The sequence below is a fragment of the Dermochelys coriacea genome, chromosome 4, assembly GCF_009764565.3.
Source record: "Dermochelys coriacea isolate rDerCor1 chromosome 4, rDerCor1.pri.v4, whole genome shotgun sequence".
NCBI lineage: Eukaryota > Metazoa > Chordata > Testudines > Dermochelyidae > Dermochelys > Dermochelys coriacea.
The window spans coordinates 35979968-35991011 of NC_050071.1; the positions used below are offsets into that span (position 1 = coordinate 35979968).

Genomic DNA, 11044 nt, shown 5'->3' on the forward strand with positions numbered 1-11044 from the left:
GTAGAAAGATTGAAATTATAGTAAAAACTGGATAATTTTATCATCTAAAATCATATTTAAATACTTTAGGGCTGTCAGAATATTAGATTGTCACAGAGATGGTGGGCAGGCTGAAAAGAAACCCACTGAATATGCCAAAAATTAACTTAACATCTCCTTCCTTAAAAAGATCTTCTTTGGAACAAGTTTTGCAAGCATATCTGTGAGGAAGGTAAATAAGAAAACATTTACATTTGTTATTTGAGAATTCTAGTTCCATAAGTAACTCCTATTTATAGCTAAAAATTTGTATATTGTCCAATTTTATGAGTTAAAGATACAATCTAGTGCACTTAAATATTTCACATTGCATTGTAGGTTGACAGTGTGAAATATTTTATAGCATAATTTTATTTCTGAAGCTTGAGCTGTGGGTTTCAGTTTTGGACAGAATAATGGTTAAACGTATGAATGATCAGCCCTAGTCTTTGAAATTATTTCTCAATTAATGTAAAGAGAAGTTCACACCTTTGTTTGTGCTTTATTGTCTGATTGCAGAGCAAATAAGACACTAACTCGTTGATCTATAAAGTGTGAACACTGCTAGTTGCAATCAGAAGGGTGAACAACTTGTTTTAAAAATAGATATTCCTAAAATATCAGCATAATCTATTTAAATAAACTAAGCCAGTGAAACGCATCGATTTTCTGTGCCCATAGTTTGTGTTGCTGACAAATTACAGGATCAGTGTAAGTGTTTGTACTAGCCACACACACTGTGCTGGTGATATCAGTATATTTCTACTGTATGTAGCAATGATAGTTCACGGTGCAACACCAAGCCACACAATTCTGCCATTATTGACAGCCAGTGTTAAAAAGCCATGGATAAGAAGGAACCAAATAAGAGAAGAGCATGGGGAAAATACTAGAAAAGGAGGTGACATTAGATAATACAGAATTTACCAATCTGGGGGTTTCAGAGAAGAATGAAGCAGAGCAATAGAAGCAAGGAAAGTTTCCTGAACATAGAACGCCACAATTTGCTTTTTCATTGCATGCTTGTTCCTGTGGCGTCCTCTAATGAGGCATACTTGCTCCAGGAGCAGTGCTGGCCTGGTAGGCTCAGGCAACTGTGTTTTTGTTTATTTGTTAGTTTGTTTTTTTCCCCTCAAGTCAGGTTTTATTCATATAAATATTAAGGTAGAACAGGAAGATCAGTGCCACACAGGAAGTTCCCAATATCGTCTCAGTCCTGCTGCTATTTTGCATCTCCTTTCTTGTCTCCTGCTTCTAGTTTCAGGGTCTCTGGAGCTATGCGATAGGCAGGAAATGTCTCCCAGGGACTATTCAGATCGAATTTGCGGAACTTCTGAACCAGCTCCACAGGCTCTGCCACCACCCATTTCACCTCATCATCATACCACACCTCTACATATCGGGAGAGTGGAAAGTCCTTCCGAAATGGGTGGCCCTGAAACCCAGAGTCTATTAGGATTCGCCTCAGGTCAGGGTGGTTGGCAAAGAAGACTCCATACATGTCCCAAACCTCTCTTTCTTTCATACCAGTTTGCTGCCTGGTGCGCAGATACTGCTGAATCAACAGGTGTCACCTCATCTGTGTACGTCTTCACACGGATCAGAGAATTGAAGCGCAGAGACAGGAGATTATAAACAATCTCAAAACGATATTGTCGAGTTGGGACATCAATAGCAGTCAAATCAGCCAGGGATTTAAATTGGGCATTGGTGTGATCGTGAAGTAAAGTCAGAATTGGAACAACCCCATCAGGAGGGATAAATATCTCCAATTCATTGAAACAGGTCACCTGGACTTGCTGGATATACTTGGGCAGAATTTCAGCCACATAACTCTCCAAAAGCACATAGCTGGTTCTGGGCCATTTCATCCTTTGGTCGAACAGTGGGATGGGTCTCTGTTGTGGAGCTCCCTTCAAAATGAGCTTGCAACAGCACTGCAGGGCATGCAGCAGCTCTAAGGCCAGCCCCAGCACATCTGCCAACTTCCTGTCCCGGGCAGCAAGCCGGGGACACAGACAGACAAATCATTGGCACAAGCTTCTGTCCTTTGCTCCCACACCATTCAGCTCAGCCACAAGAGTGAGTACATGCCTTAGAGCCACTGTGGATGTGGCCACACCCCAAGCAGTATTTAGCTATCTGTGGAATGAAGGGGAATAAGTAGGGAGAGTGGAGAGGGAGCAAAAATTAGGAGATCAAAAAAGATTTAAATTAGTGACCAAAAATATGCAGGAAAAAATACAAGATAAGTAAAAAATTGAGACTAGAGAGAGAAAATGGTCAGAGAGAAGAGAACATGACTAGTGGTTCTAGGCTATTGCAGAGGGGGATATAAGGAGATGTGCCAAGAACCACTGTGTTTTAAGTCCTCCTCACACAAAATCAGATCAGCCTCTGAGTTTCACCAATATTCAGAAGTTCTCTTATTTGCAGCTTTCAGACTATTAAAAATCCTAACAAACATATAAAATGTTTAATTTTCTGCCTGGTAACACATTTCATTATAAAGCAGGGATATTCTTTCCTTTCACTGAACCTTTCATGTCGAGGATCGACAACCTTTCAGAAGTGGTGTGCTGAGTCTTCATTTATTCACTCTCTAATTTAAGGTTTCGCATGCCAGTAATACATTTTAACGTTTTTAGAAGGTCTCTTTCTTTACGTCTATAATATGTAACTAAAGTATTGTATGTAAAGTAAATAAGGTTTTTAAAATGTTAAGTCTCATTTAAATTAAATTAAAATGCAGAGCCCCCCAGACGGGTGGCCAAGACCTGGGCAGAGAGTGAAAATCAGTTCGCATGCCGCCTTTGGCATGCGTGCCAGAGGTTGCCTACTCCTGTTCCATGTTTTGCACAGGGCTGAGATGGTGATGGTCTGTAAAATAAATCATGTACCCATCTTTAGTGCCACTGATTTTTTTTTTTATTTTTTTTTTTCAAGTGGAACCTTCCCTACCCCTTAGTTCCTCTACATTTTTACATTAGACTAAGCGTTTAAACAAGGAGTAGTGTTTTTTCATTTTCTCTATTTAGAGTCCTGCTTATGTATATCATATGCCTTTGTTGAGCTCCTAGCCCCATTGAAATCAATGTCAAAACTCCCATTGACATTGACTTCAGTAGGGGATGGGGGTGGTGTCAAGATTCCATCACATGCTCTTTTTCTGAAGAAATTAACAGGAATTTTGCCACTGACTACAAATGGACTAGGGCTCATATGCACAGACCAAGTGTGAGCCATCTGCTCTTCCATGGGAAGAGTGGATGTAAATTTGCCAGAATGGCTTACATATTTTTTTAAGATTAAATTTTATAATAGTTGCTCCATTAGTTCTTGTGCCTTGTCACTTCAGTAAGAGGATTCTGTCAGAGATATATTTAGCAAGACTATCCCAAAGCAAAGATGTAGCTCTCTTTTCACCTTTTTGTCTTACCAGGGGAGTGTACTGTCTAACTCCTATCCTACCAAGGTTGTTTTGGTTTTTTGGTGGAGAATATTACCATCTAGATAGAACTTCCGTGTTCTCGCACAATGCCTTTTATTATTTAGAATAATCTGTTCATGGCTCAGCCACACATGGGGCAACTCTAAATTTTGGGGTCGGGTGTTTTCGTTTGGGTTTTTTTGGAGCTAAAAACCACTGCCAGTCCATTTTTCAAAAATAATACAACTTGACTCAGAAAAAGAGAAGTCACTGATGCCTCATGCTGTAAAGTAATCCTTGATCTTTGGTTATTTCACATTTTGTTGAGTCACCCATCTCCTAGAGTATCTGCTTTTTAGAAGAACATAGTTATTCCATGTTGTGTCTGGAGCAAAATCTTTAATGGAAACAGTTCTTCTTAGTTCGTGACCTCAGTAGGCTTAGGAACCTCTCTCCTTTTACGTGCCCTTTACAAGGCAGAAATAGGACAGTAAGGGCATGTCTACACTTACCTCCGGAGCGATCGATCCAGCAGGAGTCTATTAGATGCGATAAATCATCGACCAAGTGCTCTCCTGTTGACTCCAGTACTCCACCGGAGTGAGAAGCATAGGCGGAGTGATGGGGGGAGCGTCAGCAGTTGATTTACCAGAGTGAAAACTCTGCGGTAAGTAGGTATAAGTATGTCAACTTCAGCTACGTTATTCATATAGCTGAAGTTGCGTAACTTAGATCGACAACCCCCCAGTGTAGACCTGGCCTACATATGAGTTAACTGAGGCCACTAGGCACTCTCAAATACAAACGTTAATAATCACATGGTTCTTTACTCAGAAAGAAAGAATTAAAGGATGGTAAAAATATGAGTTATCCAACTATGAAACAATTGGATAGTCTTGAATTCAGAGCTTGGATCTTGGAGTCTCTGATGCCTTATGGAGGATTTCTTACAAGCCATCTTCTCTAGGTACCAATCCCTTTCAGGCAGTTCAGATTCAACAGACTTCAGCATGGAGGTGGGTTTTCCAGCTACACCACTTGTGCCTGGGAAGCATACTTTTTTGGAAGGCTTCCCTGTGTCCGGAGCTGTTCAAACTTCCAACATCAGGACTCCTAGGCACTGTCTGGGGATGCTTTGGGGGCATAGTGGAAAAGGGCCTGCACACAGAGTAGCCTTCTCCCTAACAAAGATGGTTAATCATGTTTATTAAAGTAGAGATCAACCAAGATTAGGACCCCATTGTGCTAGACGCTGCACAAACACAGAGCAATAGGCGGTCCCTTCATCAAAGAGCTCACATTCTAAATAAACAATATAGACAAAATATAGGGAAAGGGGTAGAACAGGCAAAGCAGAGCAACCAGTGTGATGGCAACAGACAGCATGTTTGTTTTGCAATTTCTTGGTGGGATGGGGAGGTATGTGGAGCGAGGCTGAGGTTAAGAGACTGGAAGGGGTTGTTAGAGCAAACAGCTAATCAGCAGAGGGGAAAGTCCAGTCAAAACTAGAAAATACTATCCATGTCTGTCGGTCTCTGCATAAACTGCTTCTGCAGCTGCTCTGCTGGCCTCAGTTTCTGGTTGGGGCCTTTGAGCAGTTTCTTTCCCCTCTGGACACATGGCGGGGACGGGAGGCACCACCTGGGTGCTCGTGGTTCCTAGAGGTGGGGTATACTCAAGCCTATCTGAGGCAGGAAATTTGGGATAGGAACCACAGCTTCTTTGTCAAATCTGCCATTAAGGTTCAGATTTGAAAAAGTCTATGAGCTGAATACGTTTTTCAAAAACGAACTCCTGACTTATGCTAAGTAAACCTAATATTTGCTCTTGTGGATTAAGGTCGGCTCTGAAGGGAGGCAGTCTCGTCATATTTAGTCCTTCAGACACCTATTGATTTGTTTAAATTCCTTCTCTTACACTGATATTTTAATTATCCTCTTGAATTCATGACAAAGTAGTGGTTTTCCAGAAGAATTCTATATTGCACAAGTAAGCTACTCAGCTACAGCTTCTTGAGTTTGCCCAACATTGTTTCCAAAAACAGAGCCCCAAAACATCAGTGGATCTCTCCTGTATTTCATAGTTATTAACTGCTATTCACTTATTCATGCCTGCTGATCTTGAACAGACTGCATACGTATACCTTCACAGTGAATGTTTCACAGTCTGGTCCTTATCAGACAGAAACATGTGCCAGTTTCCAGCCTCCATTTTAAGTGAGTTTAACAAATGCTCATATTTAACTTTTATGTAGTGGTTTCAAGCAATCCATTGAACAGATCTTGCTCCTAAATACGAATTCATATCATACTGGCTCATTTGTTATTTTTAATTTGTAAGCAAAGAGCCCTGATGAGGCAGAGCTGAAGCAGTGGGGCCTGCATGTTCTCTAGTAGGCAGCAGAGCCTCTTCATGTGCACACTTCATGTCTTTTGTCAGATTTTCTGTCTCACATTGTTCCTACTCTTAATGGTTTATCAAAGGCTTTTTATCTTCAATTTTTTCTACCTCACTAATGTTCATTTTATAGTGTCTTTTTTTATCTTGTTCTTTATTACTGTATGTACCTTCTGGAGCAATCATGGAGTCTTAAAATTCCACCTCTTCTGTATGGGATTTCCATTGAATAACACTGAGTTCCTGCAAAAAGATTTGCTTGTGTGGAAAATGCGTATTTTGTAGTAAAAGAACACTCTAAATCATTAGTTGTTTCCTGAGTGTGGATTCAATCCCCAAGGACTATTTCACTGTCTTTATTATCTCTTAGTTCTTTTGCTTTTACTATCTTAGTGTTGTTTTTCCCATGAATGCCACCTATTGCCACAGTGTTTTATCATGCACAGCTAACATTAGTGTTTAACACTATTACTAACTACTAACTAACTAACATTAGTTGTTACAAATTGCATCAGTTACACTAATTTTTAAGAACACACTATGTAGCCTATCTTAAATTGGGATTTAAACTGGTTCTTGAAGGTTGCCAAATAAACTAATCACATTCTCACAGACAGGCTGTCTCCTAAAGCAAATTAAAATATTATCACTATGACTGAAGTCCAGGGGAGTTTGCCCACATAGGAACTGGAGGATTTAGGCCTATATTCTAATCAGTTATTTGTATTACACTTGTGCCCAGTGGCCCCAACCAGGATTGGAGCCCATTGTGATGCACCCAGTACAAACACATAGCTAAGTCCCTTCCCCAAAGAACTGACAATGAGTTTAATTTAACTTTCCTGTGAATGACCCCCGCACCCTCACTTCTCCATACAACACATCAATAACATTATTTTTCTAATATTAAAAATGTTCCTAAAGTTCTGTGAGCATCTCTCCCTTGCTACAAATGGTGATGTCCAGTATAACAAAATCTGACCTTATTTAAACTGATCAAGGCCAATAACACTGGTAACATTTTTTCATGGGGAGGGAGGGGAGCTTATCAATCGATTTACTTGACAGCCCTCAGAAATTAATCAAAATTCCAATCTGTCAGGCCACACATCATATCTTTAAACATTAATATAAATGATGCAATGTATTAATGGTGCTCTAAAACTGTTATAATTCTGTGTCTGTAGAGAAGGCAGGATTGGGGTCTAAGTCATGTGTTGTATCTAGGGATTCGATTCCTAGCTCTGTTATAGCTAAGTGTTCAGTTGGCCGTACTTGTTCTCTATCCCACTGTTTGTCATCTGGAGGTGCTACCCAACTATGTTGACCACCATCATTGCTGTAGCTGAATGTCTCACAGATGTTTATTTATCCTTGCAGTACCCCTGTGAGTTAGGGAAGTAGTAATATCCCATTTACACATAGGAAATTGAGGCACAGAGAATTTAAGTGAACAGCTGTGGCAATACCAGAAAGAGCACCAGATCTTCTGAGTCCCAATCCAGTGCATCCACCACAAGACCATCCTTCCTGTGTATTAATACATATTCACATATAGAATGTAAAATGACAGCAATTGAATAAAGACAGGGATTTTCTTTCAGCCATGTATAAATTGCTCATTCTCTGTGATAAAATGCAATAAATAAAGAACCCATTAATCACATATAGTCAGACTATTGATCATCTGCACAAAGCAGTTGGACTATCCCCCCATAATAAAATTGTATATTTAATTTTAATACCGTTCTACAGAACTTTGAATACTTTGGTAAATTATCTGAATTTTTATGAGTGCTTTGATATGTCCTCAATTTGCCAATATAATATAGCTAGAGGCACAATATTTAAATATCTGTAAAACTGGTGATGTATAGTGGTAAAACAATTCAGCAAAAATGAGGTGGGGTTAGTCAGTCAAATACCACAAACTCCTTTTCTCAGAGTCGTATTTTAGTCGTAGAAATAAGTTAAAAATCTCAAAATGTAACACAATATTCCCCAATTTGAGGGATCTTAACTCAGACCTGTGGCTCTGGGTTCAGAAGGCCAAACAGTGGCTGACTTCCTCTCTTCATGCAGCTGCTTCTGTGGCCGCTTCTGGAGCGCCTGTGTGAGCCTGAGTTCCTTTTAATGCCTCATTTGCCTGGCCCCAGTGCAGGGATTCTACACCCTACTAGAGACCTGGAATCAGGAACTCCAGAGCTTTAATCTCAGGTCTGAGGAAAAAATGCCCCTTTGTGACTTTGGGCAAGTCATTTAGGGCTTAATCTGACTGCTACCCCTGTTGACTTCAATAGGAGCAGGATCAAACCCTTAAACTCTTGATTTCTCCATCTGTAAAATAGGGATGATATTGCAGAGGAATTTGGGAGGATCAATCAGATGGTGTTCACTTGGTTCATTTGTAAAAAGGATCACTAATCAAATAAGGGAGTTAAAAATCTGCAAGTAAGATCAGCACAGAAAGTGATTTTTTTAAAAGGTCCTATTGATTGTATCTAAAGTTCTCTATAAGCAATAGACCATTGTACATGCCAGCAAAGCCATTTGGTTTGTAACAATTGTCAATTTATTATGTAAGAGTGCTGCTTTGTTACCTCTCGCTAGGATTGTTCTGGATTTGTACTATGTTCCTAACAATTACATCAAGATACTCATTTTTTGGACATTTGTTTTTAGCATGTATTGGAGGATGTCTTCAATGCAAGCACACACAGTTTTTATTTCTATATTATAAATATAATGGCATATACTTTAGGAATGCATGGAGGACAAATAGTTAGAACTATTAAGTTCTCCCTGTGCTCTGTGAAACTAATCATGTCACTACATCCTTTGTGTTACATTCTGAGTAACTGAATGATGTACATGTAAATTATGTGTATTGTCATTCATTCACCAGGAAACTACAAACACACTAAATTATTTATTACTTTGGTTTTGCATAAAGTAGCCGTAACTGATCATAGCCAATTGCACAGCTCAAATTGTTGATGTATATCAGATACTGCTTGAACATATAATAAAACTAATAATATAAATCTTTTAAGTGAATCCCAGTCCTCAAAGGGTCTCTGTTTAATGGAGCTGTAAGTGGAACAGAAGTACAAAGTTGCAGTGATTGCTATTATTAGTAGGGCTACAGTACTGTACTGTAGATTGTGCAATGATACATGGACGCTTTGAATTTAACAAAGATGTGTTGTCAAAGAGCCTGTCTGTTCTTTGGGGAGTATTTGGCAACTCATAGATTTTTTGTTAGTTTACAAGCAGAACCAACTCAACTTTCTTATTCACTCAGCTTCTAATCTGCTGGAATCAATCAATATTGATTTGAATACTTAGTATGCATATCTATTATCCAAAAGGCTAAGAACACGAGAGAAAATGAAGGCAGCATAATATTAGAGAGCTTTGCTTGCTGTTACTAAGGTAACCAGTTCCTAGGTATGCACGTGTTCAGTCACATCTACAGTTTTACTGCAGCTGTGGCTTTTTGAGAAGCAAAGTGTGAAGGGGGTGGGAGAAAGGTAAAGGAAAGAGGGAGGAAAACAACCCAAACACTTGAAAATGAATGACAATTCTGTGAGCAATAGTGGCTCACTTACCAATTAAATGGAGTTCTTGTTTGGGATTTGGGTGACAGTGCTCTGATGTGTGTGCTGGTCAATTGTAGAGGGCTGCCAGAAATGCAGTTGAATTGTTAGAAAAGATTTTTAAGTGGATAATTTTCTCATGCTCGGTGATGTTGATTTTGTGCAAAGGACGAGAGTTGGAATGATGAGGAGGTTACATTTGTTTGGCATCTGTTGAGTCCATCCAGCTTGGGGTGATTTTATTCATGCCCATTTAACTTCCTTTTTTTTCCACCTTTGTCTTCTGCAGAGATGGGCCAGACATTAGTGCTGGGTTGGGTCTGTGGCTGTTTCACTGAGCTCTATTTCTGACTTTTAAGCACTGGTAGAGTTTTATATACAGCATCCATTTGGTGATGGGCACATCACATTTATTTATATGGGCCAGGATTTTCCAAAGTAACTAATAATTTCAGATGACCAACTAGAGACATCTAAAAGGGGTCTGATTTTCAGAGGGCAGCATTTTCTGAAAATTGGGCCCCTTTAAAGGTGTCTGAAGTTCAACACTCAAAATTGAGGCATCCCAAATCACTGGTCATTTTGGAAACACTGGCCGTAATGTATAAATACATTGCTTGCATAACATTGTCTACAACCTCCCATTAATGACTCAGCATTTCCAATGTTAATCTAAAGTAATAAATAGGGGCAAAACCTGACTCCCACTTCTATGGCCATAGAGAGCCCCTATGCAATGGAACAAGTCTGGTTCCATGCAACACAGGAGTTAGGAGGTGGGAGGGAGTCTGTGCAGAGTGTCCGTAATACATGCACACTATGGAGCTCAGTTCTGTAGGGACTTCGGCTCTTCCATATGCTGTAGTGTTTGGGAGTGGGGCAGAGGTGATTCAGAAAGGAGAAAGGCCATGGCCAGGGCTCAACTGCTATACAGATCCACTCAGCTTTGCAGAGGTGCAGAAACTTCTGCTAAAACTCTGAGGCTTCATAATGGCTGCGGAGCAGACAAAGAAGGATCTCAATAGATGTCTTTGGCCAGTAGAGGGCAAAACCGCTATATAATTCTCCTCCTGAAAAGGTGACATGCAAAGTTAAATTTTGAGGTAGGCACCACTTTCTGTGTTTAATGCCTTAACTAACCTGACTAGGCAGGCCATTCTATACGTAACTTAGAACAAAAAAATCTGTGAAAATCCACTGCCAATCTAGTAGTTTTAGAGATTCCCCAAGTACATCATTGTCAGGAACCCTAGATACCAGAAGCCTGCTACATTTGCTGACTCATTTGGTGTCTGTGATCTGCCAGAATGATGTATTCTGGGGCTTCTGTACTGAATACAGGAGAACAGATTTTTACAAGGAGAAAAAATACATTGTATAAACATTAATCAAAATTTATGTTTGTGCTGAATGCCCCCATGATTTCCCCCGGGCTATCAGAAGAGAAATCTGGGCTTAACTCAACACTGATTTTTTTTCACTGCAGTTCACCTTCATTCAACTCTGAACACCCAAACACATAAGCAGCTGTATATACTTGGTGTAAGCTACTGGACGTGTACAAAGCTGCAGCGTGGTCAACACTAAAGGATGCTTCTCT

At 39.8% G+C, this 11044-nt stretch overlaps 1 protein-coding gene across 1 annotated transcript; it reads right to left on the bottom strand.

The window, feature by feature from the left end:
• Nucleotides 1-1232: 1232 nt before the first annotated feature.
• On the bottom strand, nt 1233-2050 carry LOC119854271 (NADH dehydrogenase [ubiquinone] iron-sulfur protein 3, mitochondrial-like). Its single transcript, XM_038398196.2, is given in 3 exon segments — nt 1233-1537; nt 1539-1850; nt 1852-2050. Coding segments are annotated over 3 exon segments (807 nt in total). The 5' UTR covers nt 2050; the 3' UTR covers nt 1233-1240.
• Between the last annotated feature and the right edge of the window lie 8994 nt (nt 2051-11044).